Here is a 16,249-nt window from a genome sequence, read left to right as displayed (position 1 = left end):
AGATGTCATAAAAGTGTCAAACCTGTCCTGTGAATTGGCCTGCCCATCGCAGGATGACCGATTCATTGGTTGGATGTAAACCATGGCCCACCTGGAAGGAACGCAGGAATAATTATTTGTAATTATTATTCTGCATTTGCTTGAAATGTTTCATTATTTTTGCCCCATTATAGATGATACCAACAAAAACATTGGCACAGATTAGACCCAAGATAGCTGACAGATAATCTGTTACTGAAACTATGCTCCAAGAACTCAGTTCCCTCCTCACCCCTTTATTGTTTGACTGCATCTGCAGTCTCATAACTCATAACTGGGTTCTCTTGCTACTTAAAGCAAGACACAACATCCATCCAGACGATCAGTAGATGGAAAAGGTCCCAAATCCACAGTGGGCACTGCCTGGATGGTACCCATTCAAACTGAATAAAATAAGGGATTTCCACTAGTGTGTTACAAAGCAGGTGCCCTCCTGTCACTGGTACATATAGAGGTACAAAGTGAAAATTCTTAGCCATGGCTTTGACTTCTCTCATAGCATATATATATATAAAAACCCATATGAACATGCTAACAGTGTTAAAGATTTTAATTTTTATGGGATAGGTTTGTGAACCTACTGGTACAGTTCCTTTCCAGCTGGTCCTTCTTCCAGCTGTTGGTGATGCCATTGTGATTCATGCACCTCCCACAGATAATCCCAAAAACAAACACTCACACAGACCCATGCAGAGCACACTTGCTCTCCCGTATAAGAGTTTAATTTCATAATCACATTACACCATAAGACCATGAAACTCATCCATTTCCCAACGCTATTGGTGTTGTAGAAAATAAATGTATTCCCAAAGTACTTTGGGAAGTAATACGCGGCTTTTTAATTACTGCCTTTGGTGAATGGTGCAAGTCTAATTAATGCTGTGGCTGGAGCCGGGAAGTGGTGTGCCAGCCATTCACTGCCATGCAAGTCCTTGGCCATGGATCATCGACTGCCCTCAGTGTCCCCTGTTAAGTGTGAGTTCACCCAGAGGCACACCAGTAAAAACGACGCCAGCTCTCCTAACACACAGACCCCATGGCCTGCCGCACTTCTTTTTGTGTCAGAGCATCCGAGCACAACCTCGAAGCAAATCTGCCGTACATTTGGAAGTGTTACATCTATGATTCCTTTCTCTTCTTACCTGTACCACACCTCCCTTCCAACTGATCCAAAAGCTGCGGAACTCATCCCAAGACAGGATCCCTGGCGTAGGGACGCTGACAAGAGGCTCGCCCATTTTGCCAGCGGAAATCCAGGAACGAGTGTTCTGCCTGCCCCCGAGTACGATCTCCAGCATCTCTACGCTGTCGTGGGGACTGGCAGAGAGGGCAAAATGGGCATCGTTGTGTGTCTTTACTGCCACCAGGAACTGGTTCATCCTGCTTGGCTTTTTCACATACTGATACTCATATTTGTTGGGGGTAGAAATATGAATCCTCTCTGAGAAATGAAATGCAAAATAAACTTGAACTTTGTAAAGTTTATTCTCATTATGCTATATCAATTAAAAATGATTTACACTGACCATTTGGACAGAAGAAAACACTGTAGGTGTATTCTCTGGGCAGGCCTTCTGGCTGTAAACAGGGTGGCAGCAAGAGAAAAGATGCAGAAAAACATTACAGAAATACACAAAACAAACAATAAAAAAGTAGTTCTTTCTTATTAAAAGATTAAAGGATTAAAAAAAACATTAAAGGAAAATCTCAGCTTTCTTACCTCAACCAGGACAGTCCTACGGACATAGTCCTGGCCTTGGATCATGTCGTTACTTATTTTGCCTATCTGGAATCCATCTGAGCAGCAGCCTGGTTCACTAAAGGCAATGGCACGAGCTGTGTACAGAACAAAAGTCAGCTTAAGATTTTGTTTTTCTTGACACCATATGCAGCTTCAGAGACAGTGGCTTGAGCAGTTGCTCTTCTTTAGCCAGGGAAATGAGGCATAGTGAGCCTGTTCCCATCTGTACTTCTGTAAGTCTATTTGGGATACTTTTTTTTTTCTAATTACCTTAATTAGTTTCTTAGTGAGATGATCAGCAGTCAAATAAATATGTTTTGCAAAATTTCCAGACATCAAAATACATTAGACAAGACAAGCATATCTGTAAAAGGATTCCCAGTTCTTTTGCTGGGGAGCCCACTGGAAATGTGGCCCTGTGCCAATTGTGTCTCTTTGTGTGTGTGTAGTGAGAAGGAAACACAAGGGGCTAGTGGACTAGGAGTGGGGCCATGGGGGGCCCATTGGCCGCCAGTGACCTGCAAACTCATCAACATGCCACTGAGTGTCACAGTGCAGCTCTGGTTACTCCCCCACTGCTGGCCTGCTTTGTTTTCACATGCGCTCCGGAGGGGACTATTTGTAACCTGGGTGGGTGACCAGATCACACACACGGCTCCTTGGCCAGCAAAGCTTTCCTCAGTCATAGGCTCGCCCTTTTGTGTGGAATCACACTGAGTGGACCAAAGTCCTGGTGAAAGCTTGCTGTTGCTTGTAAGTGCCACGCCACTAAAGAATGCAAATAAGGCCATTTCCATGAGTCAGCACAAATCAATCTTGTAACATTCACATTAGCATCAAAACCTTGCATCATTCTTTTTTTCTAAAGAATGGCTGATCTAGAGAATGGGAACTTTATGGCATTGTCAGGTCTGTGCTTTTATAGTACTGGTAACACAATCACCATCCATGAGCATGCACTGCTGCACAGATGCTTCTCCACAGTTGGAAGAAGTGAAAAATTGCCCTCTGACTTTGCCCTGTGGCTCACATATACGTGTCCCAACAAAATAATTATGGCTTCCTAATTAAAACATTTCTGCCACTTTATCAACGTAGTACTAGAAATAAAATAATAAGCGAGTTTTATGAATTTGACTGAGCTCTGTGGATACCTGTGATGTTAACTGATCCCAGCTCAGTGAACGACAATACAATATTTGTAGGAGCAGCCTCTCCAGGAGCAACACACTTCTTCCTGGTGAGATAAAGCTTTCCAGGATGGCCAACAAACTTGATGCCCTCTGGAACCGACACTTTTAAATGAACCTGCGAGTGGAGAGGAGAAGAAGAGACAAATCAGAGAAAAGCGATCTCCTCTGATAGCCTTTAATGACATCATATCTGTTAGGCACGCCCCTCCCTCATATAGCGTGCTTCATCAAAGCTCTGAAAGCAAGGGCGAATTTTTTAAATCACACTGTGAATTTTCCATGCTGACTGACTCATGCTTCTCAAACTCCCTGAAGGATTAAGTTCCACTCATCGTCCAATTTTCACAGGGCTCAGTAATGCAGAAGGATCTTTTAACTGTTCTTTATCCGCATGCCACAAGTCATAAATAACTGAGCAGAAAATATAGGAATCACATGTTGCTGGGGTGGACATCAAAGGATGGGCTATTCTGGTTTGCATATTCACCTAACATGACATCAGGGCAGCACACGCACAGGCCATTTAACAGGCTCATCTGCAAACATCATGATGTCATCCGTATGGCGTGCAGGATGGACCCATTTAAGGCCAGGACAGAGCTTAGAAGGCTCTTCGGAGTAAGTGCTGAAACAAACATACTAGGCTAATCTCTTCATGGTCACATTACAAACCTATACTTACTACCGAAGAAGTTATTTCAGTTGAAAATATTTGTTCTGCATGTGTATATAATATCGAACCAGTTCTGATACATGCAGAAATAATAATTTAAAGAAATAGATCAACACAGTTATTTGCATCTTATATTTTAATATTTCCTACCTGGATAATCCTCTGTGATTTATGGCATGTACCATTTCTAGTGCAGAGCTATGAACAAAATGAAGGACTGGACAAATTCCAAGACGTATCCGGTCTGAACCACAAGCTCTGCATAAAGATCCGCTGGAACGAGGTGTTCTAAGGGGTCCTGAAGTGGTTTGAGAACTCATTTGTGTGTTGGCTGGTTTCATCCCGTTCCAAGATTCCCAAATCTCTATGACTATGGATTTTATCAGCTTATCGTTGACCTACTTCTGTCTAACAACTAAACGGAGCACCTACTTTATGCCTCATTTGACTGACAAACCTGCAGTTTCTTTTTTGATGATCCTTCTCTCTTTTCCTCTTAGAAACCTTTTTCTTAACCAAATCTGGGGTCTGATCATAGTGAGAGTTGTGAGCAGTCTGTCTGTCTGCCTACGTCTTTTATTTAACTATCAAATTCAGATTACTGAGATATTTGCCTAGTGTGGTCTTTTAATTTTTCGGGCGCTACATTATGGGTTGCTCTTCTTCACTTTAATACAATTTTAATGTCATTTTTACTTATACGCAACACATTCTCACTCCCAAAGCGTAACATTTGACGCTAGGTGACAAATCGTCGGTATATTACGCTTCCGGGCACCCAACACGTCTCTATATTACGAGATCGGAAAAATTAGGAAACAGGAGAACCGTTTGGAATGAATCTACACATGTACGTTTATTTTACTTAAATCGCTTTGGAAAACACTATCTAACGTCATTAAAGTGGTGGTTAAGGTTAGGGATGAGGGCTGGAATACATGGCTGGAACGTCTATTACCACGGGACCGTCGTTCTACTGGATTTCATCCACAACCCAGCACGCAGCATAAGAATGCTGAAGGTCACCTTTCGCGCCGGGCGCGTTCCTATTTAACACCTTGGGACGTGACAAATCGTCGGTATATTACGCCTCAGGAGTGAGAATGGTCTGTTATACAGCACCAAATCACAGTTGTCTTAAGGTGCTTTATATTGTAAGTTAAAGACCCTACGATAATAGCGAGAAAAGCCAACGACTCCATGTAAGGAAGCACTTGGCGACAGTGGGAAGGAAAAACTGCCTTTAAATAGGAAGAGACGTCTCAGTGACGTCATTGTGGTTCCTAACTTGATGTTCTAATAGACTCTTAGCAAGTTTAGATGGAGTCATTTTAGGATTAGTGTTAAAACTAACTGTCAAGAGTTTGCATAACATGTCATACAAACCTATAATTAGTGAAAATGTATTAAAAAATATGTTCTGCGATGGTTTACAAGTCATAAATGATTAAAAAGCACAGATGTGACATGTCCTGTCTTAAAGAATATGATGTCAAGATTGGACTTGAAGGCAGTTGCTAGGAACTAATGTCAGAGACCTGTCCATCTGCCACATTAAGAAAACATCTTACCGCAGAGCAGGTAGGCAGGTAGTTGTAGACGGTGAGGGGAACTTTGGTCTGCTCCCCTCTGATTAAGCTGTAGGGCAGCGTAAAGTCCACAAAGAAGCGCTTGAAGGTGCGAAGCTCTGCTCTCGTTCCTAACGCCAACCCCTTCTGCTCGGACAGGGAAACAACTTCTGCCACCCATGTGGTGATTGAATCCGGCGCATCCAGGTGCAGTTCAGCTTCCCCAGTTTCAGAGCTGTTACGTGGAGATACAACAGTGGAATAAAATAATTCGAGCATATTTTCTTTTTAAGACAAGCTATTAAAATTCATCAACTACAAGGAAGAGCTTGATCAAAGGCTGGAGATTACTTTAATGTTAGCACCTGTGTCAACACCAACATCTGCACCAATATAACTACAGCAAACACTCTAAAATGGACGGTTTCAAGGGACGGTCAGGTGTTGACCCAATCTGTTTCTTTGAAAGAAATGAGCTGGAGTCATTATTGGCAGCGCTCACTGGATGTTGGTCTTGGCAAACTGCAAGAGGGCACAATAAACTTCAAAAACTGCATGTACAGCCTTCCTTTTGATCAAAGCCGTCCAAAATCCATTTTAATATACTTTTAAGGAAAAATCAGAGCTCTGCACTTCACAGGAAATTAGTGAGAGCTGAAGTCCCATCCAAGGGAATCAAGCATATGGAAATCTATGGGCAATTCATTTATATTGGCTAAACATGAATGGAAGGAGCTCTTGAGAAAGTAAGAGTCTGTTCCAAGATTGAATGAGGCATTTCACACCCAGTGGGAGAAGTGGCGGATGCTGCTGCATGATGGAAGATCGGCCGTCTGGCATACAGCACCGCCTCGCACCTTTCCTCTCACAAATTTCTTCCAAGAGTCTGTCATGTTCACGTTTTCCTTTCCAGTACTCTCCAATCTTTTTTCTTCCAGCTCTACTCTCGCCTTTCTTCTTCTACCTATATTCTGCTTTTCACATATTTCTCACCTCCTTTTTGCTCTCTGTAAATATTTTTCCTGTATCTTTTTCACGCTATCATTTTTTTTCCACATTTGCTCCTCTCTTTTCCATTTCTCTATTCTCTCAAGCACTAAATCACATAAAAGGATAGACAATCTGTTGCACCTGATATATCTAGCCAGAGGCAAGTAACGCAGACACACAGACACGCTCACACAAGACAAATATTATTTAAAGATTTAAATACCTGACGTTGAGGCAGTGCCACACCCAAGTCTCTGGGAAAAATGTACGCCTCCGCCTCTCTACTCTACAGCCAAAACACAAGAAGACATCAGTGAAAAAGCTTTAGCTAATAAAATAACAACATAATGGAAAAATATACTATTTAAAATTCCACAATGATAAGTCACATCATGTGTTTGAAGTTCGGCACTAAAATGAAAAGTATTTGTAGCACAGGGGAATGCAGGCCTAACATGTGAAATCAAACAAAGAGGGCGATCTTGATGTAATTATTATTCTGTTATGGGTTTGCGTTCAGATTCCTTGTTTTCGGTAAAGTACATGCCCATATTACAGTGTGTGGTCCAGTGAAGGATTACAGTTAATCTTCTTCAACAATAATAACCACTTTTTTCCCTCTGACATTAAAGAGGGTGGAGTAATACATACAAGTACACAAATTTAATGGTTTAAAAGAACCTCCAAAACAGACAAGGATCATCTGTTTTTATCAGTTAATGAGCCAACATACACAAAAACAACTGAATAACCTTGACTATGACATGACACCACACCCAGGTGGCTCACAGTTTGGCTTTTAATACCAATAGAGTATGGTATTTGATAAGCTAGTTTCCTATAATTCATGTTTTTAAAATTTATAATGTCCTGTGTAAAAGTCTTGATCCACCCCTCATTCCTTTATATCTTGCCAGAAAACTGCCAAATTTCAATTTATGTGCAAAACACATTATTTAATGTGTTTTGCACAAATGCAATTATTTGTATAGTTCTAACAAATAAATCTCTTGAATGAGCTTTCTTCTGATTTCTCTAAGTATTTTTCAGGAAGAGTTCTCCAGGCTTCTTAAAGGAAATTCAAAGCTCTTCTTTGGATGTTATTTGAATAACGCTGCAGCCAATCAGATACTTTCCAGCTGCACTGCATGGCAGATCAAAATCTGATGGTAGTTTTTGACAGAGCCTCTACCGTACTTTACAGAGGGCTGTAGACACTCACTGCTGCACCTCTCTCCTGACCTCCTCCATACATACTGACAACAATTTGAACAAAAAATGCCAATTTTGGATTCATCACTCCATGAGACCTGTTGCCAATGGTTTTTAGTCCAGTTCTTTGGCAAACCTCAGCCTTTTCCCCTGTTTCCCTTCCTTTACAATGGCTTCTTTGACAGCCACCCTTTAACAGAGATAAATTCTGATGAACAGCGGGCAGTAGTGAACAGCAGATGGATCAGTTGAAGGGCCAGATTAATCTCTTAGGTCCTGTGTCAGGTCTTTGTTGGATTTGTCCAATTTCCTCATTTTTTAAGGACACGCTAGTTTTTGGCTACAGCTCTTTAGGAATCACCTCAATGGTGCAAAAACGCTGACAAATAGAGATTTTTGTAGATTCAACTAAAAAAATGAAGAAATGATTTAATTTTGCAGCGGGCTGCTAGTAACAAAGTGTCTAACGATACAATTTAAAATGCTTTTTTTGCTAAGTTGCCCATTATGTGTAGACACAAGACTGGTTCATCCCTTGAGTTAGGGGCCCTTTTTATGTTTGAATGATTCAACAGAGTTAAGCGTCACATAGACAATCATTTCCATGAAAAATGGTCATGGTCATGAAAATGAATGCAAAAGCAGCCAGTGCCTAAAGAGAAACTTTAAAAGTCCTTCAAAAAGCCTGGAGAACTATTTCTCAAAACCACTTTAAAAAAATGAAAAGTAAAATATAAAGAAACGTCGGCTGGTACAAGAAGAACTTTCACGCCATTTATGAAAACGTTGAATAATACAATTTGCACATTTTTAGGTATGAGATCATTAGAGTTTGCTGATGCCCAGTGGACAGCCTTGGACACCTATAAAGAACATCCTGTACCTGTTTGTGGGGCGGGAGGGCATAGCAGCCACCAAGGTAGAGGTGTGCGGTTGAAAGGCAGGAACAGCTTCATCTGTGTACATGCCCCCACTCTGCCGATGGTTTAAACTCACCATATCTGTCATCACAACCAGTCCCGTTTCCTGTATTAAATATAGAGAGAAGTAAACATCTGCACGCACTAGTACGATTACCTTTTAACCCAGTGACAGCACTAGCTGAGCTCTTTCACTAAGTGTATGTTCTCACTGTAAAAGCAAAGCGCGCGTCCTTAGTGATGTCCCAGTGCCATGGGAACACAGAGGACCGCCTCCGTCTTTTTGCCGTCAGCCCAGGCCACCAGAAGTGTCCGTCATCTTTAGGAATGTTGAAAGCGTCTGAAACATCAAACTCTGCCAGCTCTTTAAACACCTGCAGAGTGAAAAACATATTTATATAAAGTTACAGTAAAAGTAAAGTTATTTACAAAAATACAGCAGGTAACATCTTAAAAACTACGATCTAAGAAAGTAATTTAAACCAGCTCTCTAAATCTATACTATAAAGCGATTTTAAGTTACAGAACGCTTTAATCGATTGTTTATTAAAGTGTAATATCACCATAATCTATAAATATGACCAACCTTTTCAGGACTCAGCTGAAAGTCGGGCTTCAGCAGGTAAAGACTCTTATCTACAGTGGCCACGCAAACACAGGATCCCCTCTGAGCCCGAACGCGCAGGGTCACCGAGTCCCCCGGCATGGACTCATTGGTCGACATAGAAATAGATACCTGCAATCCAAAACATGACACATAAGTGCATTCTGCATAAACAAGGTGCATTTAACACATTTCCGCTCCACAGAATTGTGAATTTGTAAGACTGTACGGTTATAAGTTTACTGAAAAGGTTCACAGAGATGTCTTCAAATTGGTCACTTGAACATAAAACTTGAACCAGAAGACTGAATGTTTCCCTCATGAAAGAGAAAAATCTGAAATATCTATCAAAATGTCAATATCAAATATCAAACTGTCAGGTCAAAAACTAAATAATTTCAGCACTAGCTGGCAGATCCTCAGTGGCATTCGGAATAATATCAGTCTGAGAATTCTAAGCAGCAAACTTTGGAAAGCTCTGACTGAGAGTGGAAAACTACAGCCTTTGAAAGAGGGAGGGATGGCCAGAGTCAGCTTTCACAAATCAGAACTATTTCTCACCAGCACAAAATCACAAATTAACACCATTAATCGGTTCTGCTGCCCTCCTTTCACCATTCTGTAACCTGTCATCCTCTCCTGTCATGACCCCACCTATCTGCCTGCGGCCTGTGCAGCTGCTGTCTCATCCTGCCCTCACAACCCCCTCCTCCGGCACACATACGCACAACACACACACACACACTTAGTGTTGTAAGGGCATACCAGAGAGCTGTAAATACTTCAGGGAGTTAACTCCACCTAATGCAGGCAGGAACTGGGGATCTCTCCCAAGCCAACACAGCTGTTTGTTTACAGACATTACACTGTGGTGTAATGGTTGGTGCATGGATACTTAGGCTCAGCTCCAAGGTGTATACAGAGAGTGCACCCTTTTCTCCGGGTTTTAATAAATCGCTATTTTAGCAGCAAAAAAACCCCCAAACAAAACATGAAAAGACAAACTTAATTTTGTATATCCAAAAACACTGGTGTTTTCGTAACAAGCATATGCAACAGTACCAACTGCAGTACTTTTCTCTGGATAAATTAAGTTATAATAGTTCTGTTTCCAAACCTGGTTCTCAAACTCGGGCTTGACAGGGATTTGCAGACTGTCTGTGACACCCTCACCGTTTTCCCTCACATAGTAGACCAGCAGACGGCTGAGTGGTGCCATGCTGTGACTAACAGGAAAACGTAGGTAGGACACACATCTGTCCATCTCAGTCTGGGAGGAAGAGCCTGCAACATCTGGCAGAGTGACAGGGTGACAGTGCTTTCTCCAAAACTATCTGGCATTCTGATGTCAAAGACCACTACGATTGAGAAGCTTGGACACTGATTTCCCAAGCACTACAACAATGAAAGAAAAAAAAAGCTGATTCATCAAAGGATTATTCTGTGAAACTTTAGCTCTTAAAATTACCTGGATGACAGTGAAGTTAGAGTTGTAATAAGAAGAAATGAGTACCAGAAGCAGAAGGAGGCAGGTGGGTGCTGTGAATGTTCTTGTCAAAGGTGACTGTGGCCCTTTTTCCTCTGTGGGAGGCTGTCAGGTTGGCTGCCTGTTGGCCTGATAGGACAATGTTTCCCCTGGATGCTACCTCGTAATGCAGGGTGAAGTTACAGGGACAAGTGGATTTGAGAGCCACTTCTGCCTCTTGTCCAACCTATACATGCAGACAGATATAAATATACTTCACAATCTGATGTTTTGAAACATGTTTAAATCATCCAAAGTTAAGCAAGAAACTCATACCACCGAAAAAGGTCACACCTACCTTGAGCGGGGTGCTGGGACTTTGGATCTGGATGTGACACCTGCTAGGAGAGTACCAACTACTGATAGAAAGGTAGCTGGGCAAGTACTGGTTTCCAACTGTCCTGTCCTCAATGGATATCACCTTGGTCTTTGTCAAGAAAATGCAATTAAGATTAGCTTCAAATTACTTCTTGCATCACTCTGTTTATATTACGTGACAATAGGAAGTTCTGACCTCAAGCCAGACATACTGAGCAGCTGCCGGGATGGAAGGGATCTCAAAGGTGGCCTGACCGTCCTTGGAGATTAGCTCGCTGGTATAGACGTTGTCCTTCGGGGTCAGCTCTGCTTTAACGCGCACCTTTACCCCTTCAGCAGGGCTCCCATCAGGATAGGTGACCTCGATCTACAAAGCAGAGGGAAAACGACTGAGTGTGCAAATGCAGACTCATTTGTGAATCAGTAATGTACATGGCTGCATACAGGCTTAATTTAGCTTTAGCATCTAACTGACTAGCAGTTAAAGTCATACTTTATTTAAAAAGCACAACAAATAAATATACTCTGAGCTCTTCTCAAAGCAAATCCCAGTGAGATGAAGATCCAAGCTGATTCGTATTTCTCTTCTCTTTTTTTCCCCACGGTGCCAATAACTTTTTTGTGGGCTCTCACCTTCCCTTTGTAAGGCAGACCAGGCTTGAACTGTTTGCGTGTATCCTTAGAGTACTTGATGTCAATGAGCTGTTTATGGACTGGTGTGGAATCATCAAATGTGGCTTGCTTGCTTCCATCTACGCTGGTCACAGAAGCCCAAATGCTAACAGTCCCTCTGAAGTGATCAGCCACATCCAAGGGCATCATGTCTTTGACGCACAGACTGAAATTTGCAGAGCCTTTGATCTGACAGCAGAAAAGATGTAATCAGGTACAGCAGGACATGTATAATTTTGGTGTCAGGGTTTGGAGCTTAACCTCTTAGATAATAACAATGATTTACAGTGTATGCATAAAACAGTAGCACTTTGAAGGAACTCTGAAGACAAAACAACAATCAATCAACAACCCTGTTTCCATATCAGCTTGGAAGTCTCTAATACATTCACAAAGCATGTAGAATAGGGATTAAATAAACTAACCTCCATAGTTTTTATGACAGGATGGCCCATCTCATGGCGGTAGTAGCCGACCCCATTCACCGTCATATTTACTGTCAACTTCCCAGTTACGGGTTTCCCAAAGGTATATCTGCATAAGAGTGACATGCCAGAGTGTAAAATTGATGTTCTTTTTTGTTGTATTGTAAATAAACATTACAATAATAAAAAACATTTATAACCTATTATCAGAGATGGACATGTAATCTGATTACTTTTTTCAAGTAACGAGTAAAGTAAGGGATTACTATTGCAAAAACGGTAATTAGATTACCGTTACTTTCCCGTAGGAACGCTGCGTTACTGCGTTACTAAAACCATGATTTTTTTGCGAGAATGTCTCATGACAGTGACGTAAGCGAGTGCGACGTTTGTGATAACAGCTGTGTGCAGATCAACAATGGATCATATATCGAGTGCAGAGAGAGTATGAGCGTGCAGCGTTTGAAGCGTGGAAGCACTGACCTTACTTTGAGTTTGATTCCATAAAAAGTGACAAAAACATTAGTGTCCGCTGTGCGTGGGAAGAAAACTTCTTTTTACACCGAAAAAAACCCCTAAACTTCCAAACAAGCACCGAGTGCGCAACGACGTAATGGGAAACTCACAGAGAAACTCGCGGATTCTTCACCTGACCGCTGCGGCACACCTGCACCAGGGTAAACCTCCGCCTACCCTGCTCCTGCTTTACAGGTGAAAATAGAGCAACAGGACCACTAGTCTTTGATTTTATTTATTTTCTGCTGTGTTTTACTTGCATCTATTTGAAAGACTGAGTGTAAACACAAAAAATATTTTTATTTTATGTGCTGGAATGTGCAGAAAATAGGTTTAAATGTTAAACTAATTTCTTCAAGTCAGAGAATGGTGCATATAATTTAATTTTTGCTTGATGCATAAAGTTAAAAGATCAAAACTAATAAAACAAGTTTTAAAAAGAGACTTTTCCATTTGATTACATTTTGTATGATGGATTATGCAGAAAAAGTAGAATTGGGCTGAGAGATCTATTGCTTTATCACCTCTTCAGGTTGTAAATCGTTTTTTTAAAAAGTAACTAAGTAATTAATTACTTTTGAAAATAAGTAATCAGTAAAGTAACGGGATTACTTTTTGGGGGAAGTAATCAGTAATTAGTTACTGATTACTTTTTTCAAGTAACTTGACCAACACTGCTTACCACTGAGTAAGTCCCCTTCATTCTTTCAAAACTGCTCTGACTTGTGGGGGCATGGAAACAATACCTGCTGGGATTTCATGTGATGTATAGCACCGGGACAATGGCAGTGGGCTCTGTGGACCAGGGTTGTTCTAGTGCACCCCATGGCTGCTCTGTCATGCTGGTAGTTAAGTTTAGAGATCAGGTGAACGCTTTGTGCGCTTTAATGTGTCCTTTAAGCTGATCCTGTGCAGTTTTTGATATGTGGCATATGAGAGCACACCCCCTAAAGGAGGAGGCTACTACCATGGGAAGATGTCCCATTTTGCAAGAATGTTTAGCAGGCGCTGTGTGTCAAAGTCCGCACGTAAGTACCCACCGTTTCTCAGAAGAGTGCTGCACTGGAATGAGATTATGACTTCACCATAGTCAATGGTTTTTATGCTGTGGCTGATTAGTGTAAACAAAGAAACAAAGAAAACACTCCACAAGTCCAGGTTAAAGTCTTGTTCCACTTTCGTACAGCGCTGAATATTTAGTGACTTACCTGGCCCTGACTGTGGCCTGCTCACATAAGTTCAGATCACGGATGTAGCGCGGTGGATCAATCACCAACTCAAATTTGGGCGCCACTGAAAGAGAGGCAGCACAATATTTTTTTTTTGAACTTTTTCTTGTGTTATATCTTATACATCAATAGCCTTGCTGTTTATTTGTAATATATTATTTGACAACTACACACATTTTAGTAGAGTAAAACAGTAAATATGCTTTTAACACAACTTGAAATAAAAAGACAGGCATTTAAAACAGCCTACAATGTTAAAAAAAACATACACACACACACTCATTACAGTGCTCTCAATAAACAATGGCAGGTGTGCGACAGTGTGTAGGTCCTCACCATATTTCTGCACTTCAAACGACTTGTTATAGGTGTGGCCCTGCACCTCCACGAAGACAAACCAATCTCCCAACACAGGCTGGTCAGACAGAGGAAAGCTCATGTTCACCACCCCTACAGGACGCAAAAATCTAATTAACACATTTAATTCCTGTGTCCTTGATAGTGATTAACCAAACTGTAGCAATCATATATCACCGTTCTTCAATTATGAGTCCAGAAAAGTAGTGTTTTAATTCAATCCCCCAGAGCAACCTAGCAATGAAATGTAAACGTGCAGCTTACACAAAGATGATGTAAAAATACTGCAAATGATGCGGCTCACCACAGCAGACAGAATTAAGCCCTCTCCACTGCACCATCCTGGATCCTCGTGGATCCTGGAAGATCAAAGCAGGATGTCACAAACCAATGTTAAGATTCCTTTACTTCACATACCGAAACAAAAATGCGGTACAAGTTTAGTTGCTCAGTGAATGTTGTTATCACACAATAGAAAAAGTCATAAATAGTTTTATTATTGCTGAACAGTCCCCTCACTGAACTTGACCCAGATATCTGGGTTCTGATATATTTTCCAAAATACTTTTAAAACTCTTTCCAAAAATAACATATACTGTAGTCTATAACTGAGGAAGAAAAATGCATCTGTGTGCTTGTTGCTACTGTTAACTCATGTATAAGCTTTTCTTCGCTTCCCATGAAGTCTTTGCTTGGTGTTTTCCAAATATTTCCTAAGATCTGGAAAGATGAATGAAGATCCAATGTGAGCTAGGTTTGCTAATACAGGGATTATAGTGTGTTGTAGATGTACAGATACAAAAAGACAAAGGAGAAGAGAAGAGAAGAGAAGAAAAGAGGTTCCTTTCATGTTGTTTATCCTTGTACTGGTCCAAAGAGCACCCTGTTATCTAGGTGAGCTGCCCTGACTTCTGCTCTGTAATCTCCAAGCAGGCTGGGAACTAAAATTGCCACTGTCCCATCCCGGACGTGGCTCTGCCAACCCTGGGTGGTCCTGTCAGCCTGCACTCACCAAAATATATGCCTCAATCTGCAAAAAAAAAAAAAGAACAAAAGAGAGAAACACAAGAAAAAGTTGCAATAAAGTTGCTTAAAAAAAAGTACAAATCCTGTGTTTTATCTCTATGCTTCATCCCATTCATTTCGATTTCAACAATTTTCTGTCTGTACAATTAAGTATTGCCCTTTTACCTGCAATGTACCTTTATAGCTGCAAACATCAATAAGCTGTCTGTGTGCACAGTTGCACAGTATTTTTGGAGTCATTGCTAACATTCCAAGAGAAATGAGTCTAGCTTGGCTACAGTAAATAGGCAACTGTACATTTTCTTGCACACAGTGCAAAGTTTCTCCTCTTAACTCCACCAATTAAAAAGTGGAAAAGTATGCCTGTAGTAAACACTCGGTCATAAATCAAAGTCTGTCTGTCAACTCTGTCGTAAAAACACAGGTTTTGCTAATAACCCAACCCATTTTTATTAAAGATTATCATTCAATGGGTTTACTGTTTATTGTGAATCTGCTGAAGAAGCACGACAAATTGCTTTAATATTTGTCTGAATATGAGATCAATTCGGAATTACCTTCTCGTTTACTGGCCTCAAGTCAGGGTCAACTGTGTAAACGTTGATGAGAACTAAAGACAAAAAAAGAAATGCAATAATCTTAAAATAAGTCTTTCGTGTTTCTAATCAGAAAAATCTGCACGCACATGAAAATCTTGATACTTTTAAAGAAAACAACCCCAGCTGTCTGAAGTCATTTGATGGGTTGAAATCCTTAATTATGCAATCAGCAGCTATGTCTACAACATTTGTACAGCTCAAATGCAGCATCAACATGCCTGCATCCCCTGACTTATTTCCACTAACTGGCATTACTCTGTGATTAACTGATTAACTACCAGGTGCACTATGAGGGAACCTTTATGTTTGGGTTTGTAGATGGGTTTGTCAGTCTGGATGAACACAGCTGTGCCCTTGCTCTCCACGGTGACGGTGGTGTAGTTGTGGAAAATGTAACCTCCTTCCGCGAGGTGACGGTTCCCCCAGACCTTCAGGTGGGCCTGGCCTCTCAGCCCCGAGGGAACCTGGTGGCGTATACACACATCCATAAACGCATACAAAAGCAAAGTCAGCGGGAACTGAAAACGTAAATTAGGACTGAAGTGTTTACTCGAGGCTGAATTATTTGCCGTGATTTATTCAATTTCATTTTCTAGAGAACAAAAGCTCCAGAATAACAAAAACAGATTTAAAAAAAAAAAA

The 16,249-nt window shown here is 41.1% G+C and overlaps 1 protein-coding gene across 1 annotated transcript in view; it reads right to left on the bottom strand.

Annotated features, from left to right (window-relative positions):
• The window catches only part of cpamd8 (C3 and PZP like alpha-2-macroglobulin domain containing 8), a 45,092-nt gene that overhangs the window by 24,318 nt on the left and 4,525 nt on the right, over window positions 1-16,249 (bottom strand). The window contains exons 4-25 of the mRNA XM_085398671.1: window positions 15,906-16,071; window positions 15,566-15,618; window positions 14,995-15,012; window positions 14,287-14,341; window positions 13,962-14,075; window positions 13,605-13,689; window positions 11,881-11,989; window positions 11,417-11,644; window positions 10,980-11,150; window positions 10,764-10,892; window positions 10,454-10,652; window positions 10,058-10,233; window positions 8,923-9,072; window positions 8,549-8,710; window positions 8,300-8,442; window positions 6,428-6,490; window positions 5,218-5,449; window positions 2,935-3,088; window positions 1,760-1,875; window positions 1,566-1,617; window positions 1,182-1,480; window positions 23-91 (exon numbers count right to left, since the gene is read on the bottom strand). Coding sequence (XP_085254797.1) covers window positions 23-91; window positions 1,182-1,480; window positions 1,566-1,617; window positions 1,760-1,875; window positions 2,935-3,088; window positions 5,218-5,449; window positions 6,428-6,490; window positions 8,300-8,442; window positions 8,549-8,710; window positions 8,923-9,072; window positions 10,058-10,233; window positions 10,454-10,652; window positions 10,764-10,892; window positions 10,980-11,150; window positions 11,417-11,644; window positions 11,881-11,989; window positions 13,605-13,689; window positions 13,962-14,075; window positions 14,287-14,341; window positions 14,995-15,012; window positions 15,566-15,618; window positions 15,906-16,071 — 2,943 coding nt within the window. The remainder of the gene's footprint in view (window positions 1-22; window positions 92-1,181; window positions 1,481-1,565; window positions 1,618-1,759; window positions 1,876-2,934; window positions 3,089-5,217; window positions 5,450-6,427; window positions 6,491-8,299; window positions 8,443-8,548; window positions 8,711-8,922; window positions 9,073-10,057; window positions 10,234-10,453; window positions 10,653-10,763; window positions 10,893-10,979; window positions 11,151-11,416; window positions 11,645-11,880; window positions 11,990-13,604; window positions 13,690-13,961; window positions 14,076-14,286; window positions 14,342-14,994; window positions 15,013-15,565; window positions 15,619-15,905; window positions 16,072-16,249) is intronic.

Source organism: Rhamphochromis longiceps, linkage group LG23, assembly GCF_057381845.1.
Source record: "Rhamphochromis longiceps isolate RC_006_pf linkage group LG23, R_longiceps_female_GT1.1, whole genome shotgun sequence".
Classification (NCBI taxonomy): domain Eukaryota; kingdom Metazoa; phylum Chordata; class Actinopteri; order Cichliformes; family Cichlidae; genus Rhamphochromis; species Rhamphochromis longiceps.
This window is presented reverse-complemented; position numbering and strand designations above follow the sequence as displayed.